The following is a 16,652-nucleotide window of genomic DNA, read 5'->3' as shown; positions in this document are numbered from 1 at the left end:
TCCTTCTAAATCAATCAATACAGCACGCAGTATTAGCACTTCATTCACGGATTTTTGTGTATCTGTAACCAGTTTCAGTGTTGTCTATAATTGAATGGTACGCTATCAGTGTTGCCGACGCTTCGGAAGAAAAAGTACCGCAAACCGCTCTAAAATTGTACCACTGATCAAAAAATTGTACCATATCTATTTTTTTTTGTGTTGTGCTACGGGCAAGACAAAAATATTTTTTTCGCTTCGCACAACACGTGGACGGTCGGAAAATTGCATTAAAATAATGAGAACAAAGTATCAGATATCTTCTTTCAAAGATATTTGGGAGACCTCCTTTTCCCTGCAGAGACCATTTTGGTGTCACTCCTCCAAATATCTGCTCACCTATATATAAAAACTACAATTCCCTCTGCTCGCTGCGTCCTGATGCCAGTCAAATCTTATTGTATCACATTCTGTAAAATGTACCAGGAAATTTGTGATTGTACCAGAATGTTCCATTTGGGGTGAAACGTACCAAAATGGTACAATTGTACTTGATTCAATGGTACAAATCCAACTTGATTTTTAGGTAGAATACTATTAGCCTCTGAATACCACTGTAATCGGTTATACACCATTTTCTCACGTAATTTCCTAAGGGCTGTTAGGCACTCTATGGGTCTTTGAATTCGTATCATCTTATGATTTGGCTACAGGTGTTATAATTACTTGTTTTCATTGTTGGGATAATTTTTTTGTTCCTAGCAGAAGTTGAATGTGTGCATGAAGGCTTCTTTTAAGTGTCTAGGGGCATTAAATATTGAGGAGATATAGATCTTGTCTTCAACCTGGACTTGCTTTCTGATTCAGCGTATTCATTGCTTGCAGGATTCAGTTATTGTGAAAGGCTGTGTCAGGGGTGTCGGCTCAAAAAGTTTTTTCTTAATCTTTCACTGTGTCTTTGCCGATTTACCACTTCTTCTTAGGAAACGTTCATTTGGTAATTGTTTGCAAATACTTCACCTTTTTGCCATCATGTTCAATTTTATTCCCAAATACACGTAGGGGATGCAGAGGTTTTTTTAGGATAGTGAAATTGAAGTTTTAGTAAATTTTTGCTGAATGGAGTTGGAATAACAGAAATAATGTAAGGCCTTTCGGAGTCGGAATTATGAAAACTGTAACAAAGAAGCAATAAATATCTATAGAGTAAGTTTATTTTTTTGAAAATGAATGCAGCAATAAGGCATAACGGGAACTACTGTGCAATCAATGTAAGGGTTGTGTAAGAAGGTTTTACTTATTTAAAGAAAATGTTAGGAGTTGGAACTGGATTCGAAGCAACTATGTTTGAGTTTCTGAAGTCGAAGTCAGAGTTGGTGTTTGTATATTGAAAATGTCTGAAGTCGGAGCTAGTTATAACTTATAAGTTGAGAAAGTCCTATGGATGTTTTTCTAGAGTTAAAGGTAAATTTGACAAAAAAAAAACGCTTGGTCGGCCTTATAACTCATTTTTTGCTCTCCATGTATTTTTTCTGGTGACATTATGGAAGTTTTTTACCACGTCAGAACGTCAACAAATTCGGTCTGTCTTTTTCAAATTTTGTAAGTATTTTCTTCGTGTTCCCATTTGGTCTCGTATCAGTTATATCTCCAAACGTTACCGAGTTTTTGAGATATGTGATAAAATGAATGTTTTAGAAGTCAGATTCAGACAGCGATCTGAGTCAGTTGTAGTTTTTCTGTTTGGGTGCTTTAATCGTTTGTGAGTCATTTTTAGTGTATTTTTTAGTGTTTACGATGATAAGTGTTTTTGTTATGTATATTTCTTTTTCCATACTTCTCTAAGTGCATTTTTGTGTGTATAGAGGGTTCAAATAAATTATTATTATTCTTATTATTATAACTGACTCCACAGTCCTGATTTTTTTTCTGTCCTTCTGAACTTTTTTATTAAGTCTTTATAATTTTTTTTATTCTGGTGCGTATCTGTCAGTCTTTTCCAAGTAAAAAATGGTAATAAATTGATGTATTTATACTTCTGGTGCGTATCTGTCAGTCTTGTCCAAGTAGGAAGCGCATGCTATAACTTTGTCCTTTCTTGTGTCCCTTCTGAGTCATGAGTAGGCTTTTGTAACCTTAATATATGTTATGGGGTCTTGATTCTGTCTAAAATTTCTTTCTGCATCTCTCTTGGCAGTGCATGCAATTTGGTACCCTTCATTCCGCAATGTTTTTTATGTTTTCCTCGCTGATATGTTCAAATACTGTATGTTGGTAGCAATTAAATATTTCTACTAATATTTTAACAGTATAGCGTAGTGGTCTGTTAGTATTTGATTGAGAGTACATATTTTTTAATGTCTGGATAAGTTATTTGGTATTAGTCGTATGTCAGTTGTAGAGATTAGGTTAGTTTTGCAGTCAGAACATGTCTTCAACCGATTTGATGTAAATATTGATATTTTTCAGAATTCATTTAATAGCTTTTCTAAGAACTGGCTTGCTCTATTTGTTTTCTTTTTTCCCTTTGTTTTTCTTTAGTTTCTTTGTTAGTTTTAGTTTTCTGAGCTCTCTGAGTCCTGCTATTATCAGTTTTTGGAAAATCATTTTAGATGCAAATTATTTGAGGGATGCTCTAGCTTCTTGATTACCGTTAGGACTGTAAATGAGTATATTGTCAATGTTTCCCTGTTTTTAAGACCTCTTTTAGCTCCAGCTGCATCGGCCTCATTTGGTAATCCTTTGGTATTATGTATGTTTTTTTTTGTTTGTTTTTTAACGTATTTTCATAGTAGGACAGCCGAACCTCCTCCTTTCCTGCTTGATCTGTCTTTTCTGTAGAGTTCATACCCTTCTGCCAAAAACGTACTTTCTTGGTCAAGATGGGTGTCTTGGAGGCACATAATATGTGTGTCTTTTGTTTGGTATATGCAAGCAGCTATTCTAGTTTCTCTTTTCATTGTGAGTTTGTGTCCCATTGAGATATCTTGGTGTTGTTTTTCTCTGGTCTTTTGGGGGTGTCTCTTGGTTTGATCTTTATGCATTCGTCGTATATGAGAGAGCATGATGGTTGTTTAGGACCGTGATTAGATCTAGCTCTGCAGTCTATACTAAGCACTTAGAGAAGCCTAGATAATGACTTCGATAACGATAACGACTTTGAGTCCTTTGGGGTTATCATGATGTTAGCTGGAATGTTGCCGAGTGCTCTGGCATTGATAGACATTGATTCAACAGACTCGCTGGGGCTGACGTTAGTAAAATTGGTGATTTGATGTTTTGTCTGATATCTGGTAGCCTTGGGGGTCTTGCTTGCATATTGCTGTGGTTGGAGCTGCTGCTGGCTGGTGCAAGAAGTAATGATGAAAAGCTGGTAGTTATTTTGGTAGCTAGGAGTTTTTTTTATGCTATATGCTCGGTGTCCTTGGAATCTCGTATGCTGCTTGTCGGAGGAAGTTGAATCTTTGAAGCCGTGAGCGGGGGAGGGGCTGGTGGGTGTCCGTTTGCTGATGGGATTTACGTAGTTTCGAGCAGCAAATGATATGGGTGTGTTTTTTACTTCAGTCAATCTAACAATCTTAAAGTCTTTCTGTTTTCTGTATTTAGGACATATCCTTATGTTTTTGGAACAATGAGGAGCATTGCAATTTCTGTATGTAAGCTGCACTTTCCTCATTGCTTTCACATTCACCTTGGCATAATTTGCGTTCTGTCGTGGTGTTTTTGCATTGCTCAGAAGTGTGGCCAAGCCCGTGGGACTTTATGCTTCGGATTGGCTTATCCCCACAATCCTTATATGCGTTTAGCTGCCCTAACTGGAATATGTTTTTGGTGTTCTAGTGCTGTTTATCCAACATCAAAAGACCAGTAACTATTTATGGGGAGTCTACCTAAACGGTAGATAGTGGTCACTGGGATGGCTTCTCCTTAGGCGCTCACTAAATTTTAGGTTTGTTGACTTCACATGGTATGTTGTAAACTACAGTTTTTGCTTCTTTTTTGTAGGGTTTCCACTTTTCTGTTATCTTTCACCTGGATGGTTCCAACAGTTGTTGCCTGGAGTCCTGCATTGGCATGGTTATCTTCCGAAAATAGAACTACTACTAAACCATCTCTTGCAATGTTGATATTGAAGTTGCATCTTAGGGACTTAAAGAGATCAAGTTTTATTTACTGTATATTCTTAACTAGTTTTTTAGCTTTTTTAGTTTTTTTATTAGTTTTTAGTTTTTTTTTAGTTTTTGCCTTTTTTTAGTTTTTTCAGTTTTTTTTTTAGTTTTTAGTTTTTTACCTTTTTTTAGTTTTTTTTAGTTTTTCAGCTTTTTTAGTTTTTTTTCTTTTTAGTTTTTTTTTGTAGTTTTTACCTTTTTTAGTTTTTTTTCTTCTTTTGTATTAGTGTGAAATAATTCAGACGTCATATGCGGACAAACACGACGTCACTCGTATATATATATATATATATATATATATATATATATATATATATATATATATATATATATATATATATATATATATATATATATGTTTTTAACTACGTAAAACTTGCGAATATACAACATTCTTTGCTGTCCCATTGTCTGTGCATATAAATAGATTGTCAGGTTTACCGACTCTTGAACATGCAACATATAATGGTCCATGGGAAAACAATCCGTATTCAGATCTATACCTCATGATTCTAATGATTGCCCTTGAGCTTTGTTGATGGTGATTGCTAATCGACCATTCCCTGAGTCGCCATCGTCATTTATATATCCCCCTGTGCACCCCGGCGTCCCCTTTGTAGTTATGTCCCTGTGTCCCGGTCGTCATTTATATTCCCTGTGTCCCGGTCGTCATTTGTGTCCCGGTGTTCCAGTCTGTGATTTCTCTTTGAGTGTCCCGGGCGTCATTTATATCCCCCTGTGCCCCCCGGCGTCCCCATTGTAGTTGTGCCCCTGTGTCCCGGTCGTCATTTATATTCCCTGTGTCCCGGTCGTCATTTGTATCCCGGTGTCCCGGTCTGTATATACATTCGTTTTTTAGTTTTGTTTTTCTCCTTTATTTTTTTCCTTTTTTCTTTTTTTTCTTTTTTAGTTTATTTAGATTTTTAGATTTTTTAGTTTTTTTATTAGTTTCTAGTTTTTTTGTAGTTTTTACCATTTTTTTAGTTTTTTTATTTTTTTTTTTTACTTATGTCCTGGTCGTCATTTATACTCCCTGTGTCCCGGTCGTCATTTGTGTCTCGGTGCTTTGTTGATTGCTAATTTATATTATATTTATATTTATATTTTTTATATTTATTAATATTTTTTTAGTTTTCTTTTTCTCTTATTTTTCAGTTTTTTCCTTTTTTTTAGTTTTTTCTTTTTTAGTTTTTAGTTTTTTTTTGTTTTTTACCTTTTTTTAGTTTTTTTAGTTTTTTTAGTTTTTTAGCTTTTTTAGTTTTTTTATTAGTTTTTAGTTTTTTTTTAGTTTTTGCCTTTTTTTAGTTTTTTCAGTTTTTTTTTAGTTTTTAGTTTTTTACCTTTTTTTAGTTTTTTTTAGTTTTTCAGCTTTTTTAGTTTTTTTTCTTTTTAGTTTTTTTTGTAGTTTTTACCTTTTTTAGTTTTTTTTCTTCTTTTGTATTAGTGTGAAATAATTCAGACGTCATATGCGGACAAACACGACGTCACTCGACAGACAGACAGACAGACATAACCCACAAACAACTTATTTTGATATATATTTATTCATATTTTTTTAGTTTTCTTTTTCTCTTTTATTTTTCAGTTTTTTCCTTTTTTTTAGTTTTTTTCTTTTTTAGTTTTTAGTTTTTTTTAGTTTTTTACCTTTTTTTAGTTTTTTTTAGTTTTTTTAGTTTTTTAGCTTTTTTAGTTTTTTTATTAGTTTTTATTTTTTTTGTAGTTTTTGCCTTTTTTTTATTTTTTTCAGTTTTTTTTTAGTTATTAGATTTTTACCTTTTTTTAGTTTTTTTTAGTTTTTTAGCTTTTTTAGTTTTTTTTCTTTTTAGTTTTTTTTGTAGTTTTTACCTTTTTTAGTTTTTTCTTCTTTTGTATTAGTGTGAAATAATTCAGACGTCATATGCGAACAAACATGACGTCACCTGATCCATCCACAGATCCACACACAGACAACTTATTTTTATATATATAGATTAGGGATAGTGTCTCCCAGGATTTGGTAATCTTTTTGATAACTGTTCTATCTCAGACGGTTTCTCTGTAGTTTACTGACTGGGGCTAGAGATTAAGTATGGTTGGAAAATTTGATATTGGTATGTAGGGCTGGTAGCCTAACCTGGGGTTGCATCTCCCCCCAACTAACCCCCTTCCAAACAGGGGCTAGTTAGACTATGTTTTTGACATTTAGTCAAGGAAGAAGGTAATATGATGTTAAACTTGACAGATAAATGAACCCAAATATTTGTCCAAAAAAATAATAATGATTATAATGTTCTTCTAAAAGGCAACAAAAGGGATAATTATTTTTGTTTTCAATGGTAAATGTAGTTTCAAAAACATGGGAGGGAGCTTTTAGATTAGAAATTGAAAGTTCAAGTACTTATTTTGATAGTAAAAAGTGCCCCCCCTTCTTCCACTGCCCCTTTCTGCTACCCGGTTCTCTTAGCTCCCAAGATTATCAATCAAAATCTTGAGATAGCCATTTTGTTCAGAGCGGTCAAAAGATCCAAAATATGCTGCCTCTTTCTCCCAACGGATGACTCTAATCGTGCAGTCATTGGAGCAAAGGTTGTAAATAATGCCCATCAAATTATAGTTCAAATAAGGATTAGTCCTTTTATTAGTCTAATAAAAGGACTCATTCCCTTTTGAACTTTTATTTGTTTGTCATGGAAAGGCAATATGGTCTTTGAAAAAAAATAACTATATAAATAATGCCAGTTGTTGATTTTCTACGAATAGGCTTAATAGTGCATTAATTAAAAGAAAAAAAAGCTTTTTCAACTGAAAGTAAGGAGCGACATTAAAACTTGAAACGAATAGAAGTTACTCCGTATTTTGAACGATTTTAAATTAATGCATGTTTTGATTTTGGCTCTCCGCACAAGAATAATTAAAACGAAATTTGCATTTTTTTTTCGGCTAAATGGCTTTCTCATAGTTTCGATTTTGAAGTCGATTTTGAAGTCAGATCGTCTGACTCGATTTTCGAGTCAGACGATTTTGAGAAAAAAGGAACGGGGGAGGAGGCATAGGTGTCCTCCATTTTTTGGTTACTTAAAAAGGCAACTAGAACTTTTAATTTTTTATGAATGTTTTTATTAGTAAAAATACACGTAACTTGCCAATTAACTTACGTGACGAACTTCTATATTCGTATGTTTTTTTCACATAGATGAGGGGGCTCTCCCTCTCGTCAATACCTCACTCTTTACACTAAAGCTCAAATTTTGTTTTAATTCCTTAAGAATGACACCTGAATGACAAAGGCCGTAGAATAAGTTGTTGAAATAACTAAAAATTCTTTAGCGTAAAGAGCAAGGTATTAGGAGGAGGTGAACCCCTCATATACGTAATAATTTCTATTTGTTTTAAGTTTTAATGCTGCTTCTTACTTTCGGTTGAAAAAACTTTTTCATATTTATTTTTTCATTGTTTTTTTTTTTTTTGCATAATGCTAGAAACTCTTCACCCCCTTCATGGAAATTCTCTTCCCCCATGATCAATTCCTCCATGGAATGATCCCCCCACGTAACTCCCTCCCTCCCAACCAAAATCCCCCTGAAAACTTTTTCAAACTTCCCAATAACCATTACTATATGTAAGCACTGATTTACGTTTGTAACTTGAAGCCCCTCCCGCGGGGACTGTGGGGGAGTCAGTCGTCCCCAAAGACATAACTGTTAGGTTTTTCGACTATGCTTAATAAAATGGCTATCTCAGAATTTTGATCCGGTGACTTTGGGAAAAAAATTAGCGTGGGAGGGGGCCTAGGTGTCCTCTAATTTTTTGGTCACTTAAAAGGGGCACTAGAATTTTTAATTTCCTTTAGAATGAACCCTCTCGCTACATCCTAGGACCTCTGGTTCGATATCATAACCCCTGAAAAAAAAACACGCATCTGTGATCTGTCTTCTGGCAAAATATACGAAATTTCACATTTTTGTAGATAGGAGCTTGAAATTTTTGCTATAGCGTTCGCTAATACGCTGAATGCGATCGTAGGATTTTCATTAAGACTATATGACTTTTAGGGTGTTTTTCCCCATCTATATATATAAAAATAAGTTGTCTGTCTGTGTGTCTGTCTGTGGATCAGGTGACGTCATGTTTCTGTGTTGACTGACGTCATGAAATTAGTTGTCGTCATTTTTGCTTTGTCGGTGACGTCATTCAAGATATTTAAGACATATGTTCACGTAGAAATCTATTAATGTTTAAGTTTACAATGACTGATGAACTTACCATGGCAAAAGCCGATGAAGATGCTCAAAGAGTCTATGCCAAAAAACTTGCTGCTGATAGAGAAAGTCAGAAAAGAAAGCGTGCCGAGGAATCAAAAGAACAGCAAGGAAACAGGCTTGAGGCTGATAGAGAAAGAAAGAACAGAAAGCGTGCCGAGGAATCAAAAGAACAGCAAGGAAACAGGCTTGAGGCTGATAGAGAAAGAAAGAACAGAAAGCGTGCCGAGGAATCAAAAGAACAGCAAGGAAACAGGCTTGAGGCTGATAGAGAAAAAAAGAACAGAAAGCGTGCCGAGGAACTACCAGAGCAACGCGGAAGCAGACTTGCTGCTAAAAGAGAAAGTGAAAAAAGAAGGCGTGCCGAGGAATTACAAGAACAGCAAGAAATCAGGCTTGCTGCTGATAGAGAAAGTAAGAAAAGAAAGCGTGCCGAGGAATCACAAGAACAGCAAGAAATCAGGCTTGCTGCTGATAGAGAAAGTAAGAAAAGAAAGCGTGCCGAGGAATCAGAGCAACCTGAAAGTTATCGCCTGGCATTCAGGTACAACCCAGTCGATGATTATAGCTTGAGTAGATGTGTTCAAATCGGGACAATGTCTAAAATTTGTCCCTATTGCAAGGCCTTGAAATTCAATGCTGAAACAATGGGAATGTGTTGCGCCTCAGGAAAAGTTAAACTTCCTCTATTGGCTGCACCACCAGAGCCATTGAAGACGAATGAATGCTTGCCTGAAAAATTCTAATTTATGGGCACACGTAAAAATCTTAAAATTAACTACAAATATGCGTGTCCGATTGCAAAACGATGACTCTGGTCAAACATTTTCAGATCAATTGCTGACAATTGGAAACGGAAAGCTCCCAGTAGACTCAATTTCAGGACGTATACAACTACCTGCTGATTTCTGTAATTTAGTGACGTCCAAAAATGAATTGATTGGAAAAGTATTTCCGAGTATTCTAAAAAATTATAAAAATAATAAATGGCTAAGTGAAAGAGCGATTCTCACACCCAAAAATATAGACGTCCACGAAATCAACAATATTGTTTTGACCAAGATTCGAGACCAGGCAGTCCTTTACAAGTCAGTCGACACAGTTTTGGAACCAAATGAAGCGGTTAATTATCCATCTGAATTTTTAAATTCCATAGATCTTTCAGGGTTTCCACCACACGTGCTACAACTAAAAATAGGCGTACCAATAATACTTTTAAGAACTATAAACCCACCAAAGCTTTGCAATGGCACTCGACTTGCCGTAAAAAAAAAACAATGGAAAACCTAATAGAGGCCACAATCTTGACAGGGCCTTTTGAGGGTGAGGCTGTTCTTATTCCTCGCATTCCCATGATTCCAACGGATCTGCCTTTTCAATTTAAAAGATTGCAATTCCCAATTCGATTAGCATTTGCAATCACCATTAACAAAGCTCAAGGTCAATCATTAGAAAAATGTGGTATAGATCTTAATACTGATTGTTTTTCCCATGGACAATTGTATGTTGCATGTTCGAGGGTCGGTAAACCTGACAATCTATTTATATGCAGCGACAATTGGACAGCGAAGAATGTTGTATATTCGCAAGTTTTACGCAGTTAATTTGTATTGTATCTATCTATCTATCTATCTATATAAAAACGAGTTGTGTGTATGCATGTTTGTTTGTTTGTAAAAAGAGCGTTTGCATATGATGTCATTATTAGTACATACGGCTTTGTATATGCAGAGACAATGGGAAAGCCAAGAATGTTGTATATTCGCAATTTTTACGTAGTTTAACTCCTGCAGACGAAATGAATGCTTGCCTAAAAAATTCTAATTTATGGGCACACGTAAAAATATTAAAATTAACTACAAATATGCGTGTCCGATTGCAAAACGATGACTCTGGTCAAATAGTAGACTCAATTTCAGGACGTATACAACTACCTGCTGATTTCTGTAATTTAGTGACGTCCAAAAATGAATTGATTGAAAAAGTATTTCCGAATATTCTAAAAAATTATAAAAATAATAAATGGCTAAGTGAAAGAGCGATTCTCGCACCCAAAAATATAGACGTCCACGAAATCAACAATATTGTTTTGACCAAGATTCGAGACCAGGCAGTCCTTTACAAGTCAGTCGACACAGTTTTGGAACCAAATGAAGCGGTTAATTATCCATCTGAATTTTTAAATTCCATAGATCCTTCAGGGTTTCCACCACACGTGCTACAACTAAAAATAGGCGTACCAATAATACTTTTAAGAAATATCAACCCACCAAAGCTTTGCAATGGCACGCGACTTGCCGTAAAAAAAACAATGGAAAACCTAATAGAGGCTACAATCTTGACAGGGCCTTATGAGGGTGAGGCTGTTCTTATTCTTCGCATTCCCATGATTCCAACGGATCTGCTTTTTCAATTTAAAAGATTGCAATTCCCAATTCGATTAGTATTTGCAATCACCATTAACAAAGCTCAAGGTCAATCATTAGAAAAATGTGGTATAGATCTTAATACTGATTGTTTTTCCCATGGACAATTGTACGTTGCATGTTCGAGGGTCGGTAAACCTGACAATGTATTTATATGCAGCGACAATTGGACAGTGAAGAATGTTGTATATTCGCAAGTTTTACGCAGTTAATTTGTATTGTATCTATCTATCTATATAAAAACGAGTTGTGTGGATGCATGTTTGTTTGTTTGTAAAAAGAGCGTTTGCATATGACGTCATTATTAGTACATAAGGCTTTGTATATGCACAGACAATGGGAAAGCCAAGAATGTTGTTTATTCGCAATTTTTACGTAGTTTGAAACACATATATAAATCTATCTATATTCACAGGTGGGACACAGGGACACAACTACAATGGCGCATAACTAATATGGCGCGTAACGACTTACGCGCGCGGGGGGGCTTGGGGGGCGCGAAGCGCCCCACCAACTAGGTGTTGGGGTGGTGCGAAGCGCCACCCAAACAGCTAGAATTTTCTAAAATAAAGCACATTTTCTCAGGCTTGTAACTTTTGATGGGTAAGATTAAACTTGATTAAACTTATATATTTAAAATCAGCATTAAAATGCGATTCTTTTGTTTTAACTATTGGTATCAAAATTCCTTTTTCTTAGAGTTTCGGTTACTATTGAGCCGGGTCGCTCCTTGCTACAGTTCGTTACCACGAACTGTTTGAAAAGGGTGGGCACGTTTCATCTTCGGTATGTGATCGACTCGACACTTTCCGGAGTCGTTGTCTGGAGAAAAAGGATAATGCATTGATGGGCTAGGTAGGAGGGTACTAAGGCGCCTGGAAATGGGCCAAAATTTTTTTTTGCCTAATCAGTTTGAAACTTTCAACCGAATGTCCTTGGGTCAAGAAAGACTTAATGTGCAAGAAAATTGTTTGGGGACACGGGCCCTCCAAGAAAGGGCCAATTACAGAATGAAAAATGGAAGAAATATAGGACCATATTTCTTTCGATTGTCTTGACAATTACAATTGAAAGCCCTTCAATCAAGGGAACACCAATTTGCCAAAGAAAAATATTATTTCGCCTGAAAAGAGGGTCCGAAAAGGTCTTTAAAGTTTTTTTCTGAACAACTTTAAACTTACAACTGCAAGTTGTAAGTCGAGGCACGGGGTCTCATCATAAAAATAGGGCCCAAAAAAGTCGCAAAAGCTTTTCTTTTGATACGCTTTTAACTTTTAAGGATCTTTGTGAACTAATATGGCCACAAGTTTTTGGGGTGGGGGTGGGAAATGCTCGGCCAACGGACTTAAAGTTGTTTTAAAATTGGTTCGACACTTGAAGCCATAAGTCCCTTGGCCAAGTCTTGTAGGCAAATTTGCAGTCAAAAGGATCTTTGATTTTTCAATGTTATATTTGTAAAAGAGGAACTGTCCAAAGTATATATGTTACTGTGAACGTCCGAAATCGGGTTAATGTCTCCATTCACCGGTGAATGTCCGAAATTTCTTTTTCCCTGCTTGGATTCAATTAGCGTTGCGAATCAGCTTTTACAGTCTTCTGCAAGCTTTGATGTTAAAGTTAGGTTAGATTAGGTTTGGTTAAATTAGGTTATAAGTCTCAGAAATGAGTTAAAAGCCAAATCCAACCTAACCTGTCACTATCAAACCTTTTATAAAATTGAAAAAGTTGAGTAGCAACGCTGACTAAATCCAAGGAGGAAAAAAATGTATTTGTGACATGCCTTTAGACGATCTTGGGGGATGATAGCTATGCTTGCTTCAGCGATCATTTGGGCTCGTTTTAAGTGTGACCTTATTTTAATTTCTTTTCTTTTTAGGATTTATTAATTTATTTAACTCTAGCAGCGTTTGCTATTTTATCTTTACTGAGAATTTGCATTTAAATTTTTGTTCGTGTCGGTTTTTCATTAATTTATTCAAAGTAATCTTGGTTAGTTTGAATTATTATATGGCTTTGTGTTTGCTCACTTTAGGTTTTGATATTGCTCTACACTTGAAAAAAAAAACTTTTGTTTTGGAAACCGCCCTTTTCTTAGCAATTATAAAGAAATACAGACAAAAAGCCCTTTGGTCGAATCAGAAAAGAAGAAAAAAACAGAAACTAGCACAAAACGATGGTAGGTAAGAATAAATACAAATTCAAAATTTTTTTCTATCAATTTTTCCTTCAGAAGTCTGAACCCTAGTTGTACCCCTATACGTAGTCATAGTAATTAGTTTTATCCCTTGACAATGTAAACAAATACCCAATTCATTTATATGATAGGTATAGGTAGGTTGTGCAGAGCATGGGTGTAATGCCAGCCTTCCACCCTGCCTTTAACAAAAGCCTAGCAAGTCAAGTGATACTGGTTTGGTTCAGTGAATACTGACTGAAGTGACACCCAAGCAAGCTAGTGACTATAGAAGGCACAGAACAATTAAGTGATACGAACGCATATGACCTATTGGTCGAACGTGTCAAACCCCAAAAAACAACAACAAAAGCTTTGTGGATTACTGAAAATGTATTCATCTAAATGGTGCCCAAAGAAATGCTGCTCGCAGGGACTAATATCCTCCCTTACCCCCTTAGGTAACCCACTAAAATCATTGGCTATACTTTATTGGGTCCATAAAACAAAAAAACAGAGATGAGTAATAAGAAAATAAATAAAAGAAACGTTAGCAGTCTTGAACGCCATATACTAATTGTCGGATGGAAAAAAAATGAAGTACTTAGTTTTTAAAAAAAGTTTGTTTCAAAAATTAATTTCAATGTATGAAAAGTTCCCGCTTATTTTGTAAAACAAACCCTTATTTTCATAGAATATCTATCTAATGCAGTATGAAAACTATAATATTATAAAAATTATATTTATATATAGGTTTGCTTCCTTCAGATTACAACCAGTCTGGGTGTTCTGAATACGTGGTTATGAACGAGTTTGATCTTGGTAAGTTTTACTCTTTTTTTCGCTTTTTATAAAAAAGATGTGTCTTGAAAAATATTGAAGTTTATCCTCAAATATACAATAGAAGTAGCATCCCCATAATGCCTTTAAACGCATCCCTATCCTTAGTTTTAAACGCATCCCTATCCCGTCACTCCATGACAGCCAACAGGTATTGGTCAAAGGGAATGTTTTCAGGTGTCTGTTACGTAATTGGAGTTCAGGGTGACGTAATTTTGCGTGACTTGATGGATTTATTGGGAGTGATTCATTCTCGCGTGACAAGCTATGCGTCAGGGGGCCCATGGATAAATTCCGATTGTAACTGGGGAGGGTACACACCTTGGTGTGACGTAATTTTGGGGAGCACACGCGGGATGTGACGCAATCTTACACGAGTTATTTTACGTAATGACAGCGCACACCTGGGATGTTGTGTAATGACAGCTCTCACGTGAGATGCTACGTAATGATGGTGCATATATCGGTGTTACGTAATACTTTATGAGATTTATTTTCTTCTTTCAAAGTGTTTTTTCTTTCAAGCCGATTTTTCTTGAGGATTTCTTTTTCTTTCAAGGCCTTTTTTTCGGGATTTCTTTTTCTTTCAAGGGTTTTTTTTATCTCATGGAGCCTTTATATTCTAATAGTTTTAGTCCCCAATATGATTTGTAGGGCGCTTTCCATCCAATGGAATGGTGCCCTGGACAGTTGGACTATGAAAACCTTTCTAATATTGAATTGAATTGAATTTATTTATAAACCGTTTTATTACACATGGAAAACGGAGTATAATGTGAATAAAAGAAAAGAGGAAAAAGAAAATGACCTAAAAAACTAAACAAAACTTCATCTTACTTAAAGACAATTAAAACATACAAAAGCAAAAACAAAACATTCATTGTATCAAAATAGCGCTCAATGGGTGCCAACCAATTCTATTATTATAAACTTCTATGCTTTTTCTAATAGAAGTATTCGGGTCTATGGTGCCTTATCTTTTAATGACCTAGGAGCTGCTTGACATGGTGGAAGGACAAGCAGGTATTTGGCATACCGGAAATAGATTCGCCGAAGCTCCTTCGTCTCAGTTATCGTAAGCGTACGCCAAAAAGGTGTAAAGTGTAGGAAATTTCGGGAGTGCAGAAGCATTGTAAAGTTTAGCTAGCAGTTTGTGGTCGAGTCGAAGTTTGTTTGCTACCAAGCTTCCGTATGCAGTTGCTGTTCGACGCTGGCATTGAAGGATCAAGAGCCTTCTAGTTGCTTTAAGGGTGTCACCGATAGGAAGCACTAAATATTTCATTTTTGATTTTGGGGAAACTGGCGTGCCGTCGAGATTAGCAGTAAATCCTGCTCAAGTTTCACCCCAGTTGACAAAACCACGTCCGATTTTTTCTCTATTGAATGTAAGATTTATCTTAGCATATTCTTTACTTAAAATAGCAATTTTTTTTCGAACGACTGTACTGTTCGACTGGGATTAGAAATATCTTCGGCATAAGCGATACATCGATCCCTTTTAAAATACACGAAGGAACTGTGCTGGATTGGGCATTCAGGATACAGTTATTGAAGGCAATTAGAGAGGTAAGGGCACCCTGTCTGACGCCTTGACGGACTAGAATAACGAAACATGTTATGGTCCCATCAGGTAGCCCGATTACAACGGCAAGATGGCTATATATATCATACAAAACACGAATAGAAGACGTGTCAACTTCACGTTTATATAGCTCAAGGGGAATTTGCGCGTGAATTAGAGAGTCGAAAGCACGGCTTACATCATGACTCTCTAAGACGAGCGAATCACCAGACATCAACATCTATAAGTATTGACGATAGTGCAGTAAGCGCGTGGGCGCACCCTATGCGTTTCTGGAAGCCAAACTGATATGGCGGCATGTAGCATTTATCTGTGGGGATTTTCCAATGGGCCTTCTGAAGTCTAGCATGTCACGCGATATCGCGTCACTCACGATAAATCCATCAAATCACGCAAGATTACGCCATCTTCAACTCCAATTACATAACAGACACCAGGAAACATTCCTTATGACGGGCACCTGCTGGCTGTCATGGAATGGCGGGATAGGGATGCGTACAAAACCAGGTCTAGGGATGCATTTAAAGGCCTTGTGCGGATGCTACTAATAAATCAAAGTGTATAAGCTTAATAATCTATAAAAGGGAGTCATATGGATCATAAGAGTTATAGGTTAATAGTCTTGGAGCCTACATGTAGCGAAATTTTAGAAACAACTTTAGGTAGCTGATTGAATGGTTGGCTGAAAGGTTTTGGAGTTCGAAAAGAAGGACAGAGAGGTTTTAGAAAAGGCTATAGTACTGCGGATAGAGTGATTGTTTTAAGTGGATTCATTGAAAAGTAGGGATCAGGAAAAAACAAGTTGTATGTTGCATTTTTGGATTTAAAAATGCTTTTGGGGATGTTAAGAGTTCTGCGGAAAAAAGTATTAAGATGTAGGGATACCACCTAGTTTTATTCGGTTGTTTGTAAGTATGTATTTTGAGACTGACGCGATTATAAGAGTACCTGGGTCGGGACTTCTAAGGTTGTTTAAAGTTATCAAAGGATTAAGATAGAGAAGTGCCTTGTTGCCTCGACTTGGTGGTCTTTTTAATAAGGATATTGTTGAATTTTTGGGAAAAAGATGGGCTCAGAAATTGGATTTAGATAATAAAAAAATTTCAGTTTTGTTTTGGCGGATGACAGAGCTCTGATGGTGAAATCGGCATACGATCTCGAAAGGCTATTAGGTCTAACAGAAGATTATTTAAGATGAAGTGCCTTCAGGTTAATGTTTAGAAAACAAATGTGGTTATATTTAGT

General features: G+C 36.0%; 1 protein-coding gene across 4 annotated transcripts in view; it reads left to right on the top strand.

Moving 5' to 3' along the window:
* Positions 1–16,652, top strand: part of LOC136026413 (quinone oxidoreductase-like protein 1) — a 75,238-nt gene that overhangs the window by 32,083 nt on the left and 26,503 nt on the right. For all 4 annotated transcript variants that reach the window (XM_065702980.1, XM_065702981.1, XM_065702983.1 and 1 more), the window contains exon 4: positions 13,739–13,807. In XM_065702980.1, the coding sequence (XP_065559052.1) occupies positions 13,739–13,807 (69 nt within the window). The remainder of the gene's footprint in view (positions 1–13,738; positions 13,808–16,652) is intronic.

Source organism: Artemia franciscana, chromosome 4 (genome assembly GCF_032884065.1).
Source record: "Artemia franciscana chromosome 4, ASM3288406v1, whole genome shotgun sequence".
NCBI classification, from domain to species: Eukaryota; Metazoa; Arthropoda; class Branchiopoda; order Anostraca; family Artemiidae; genus Artemia; species Artemia franciscana.
This window is presented reverse-complemented; position numbering and strand designations above follow the sequence as displayed.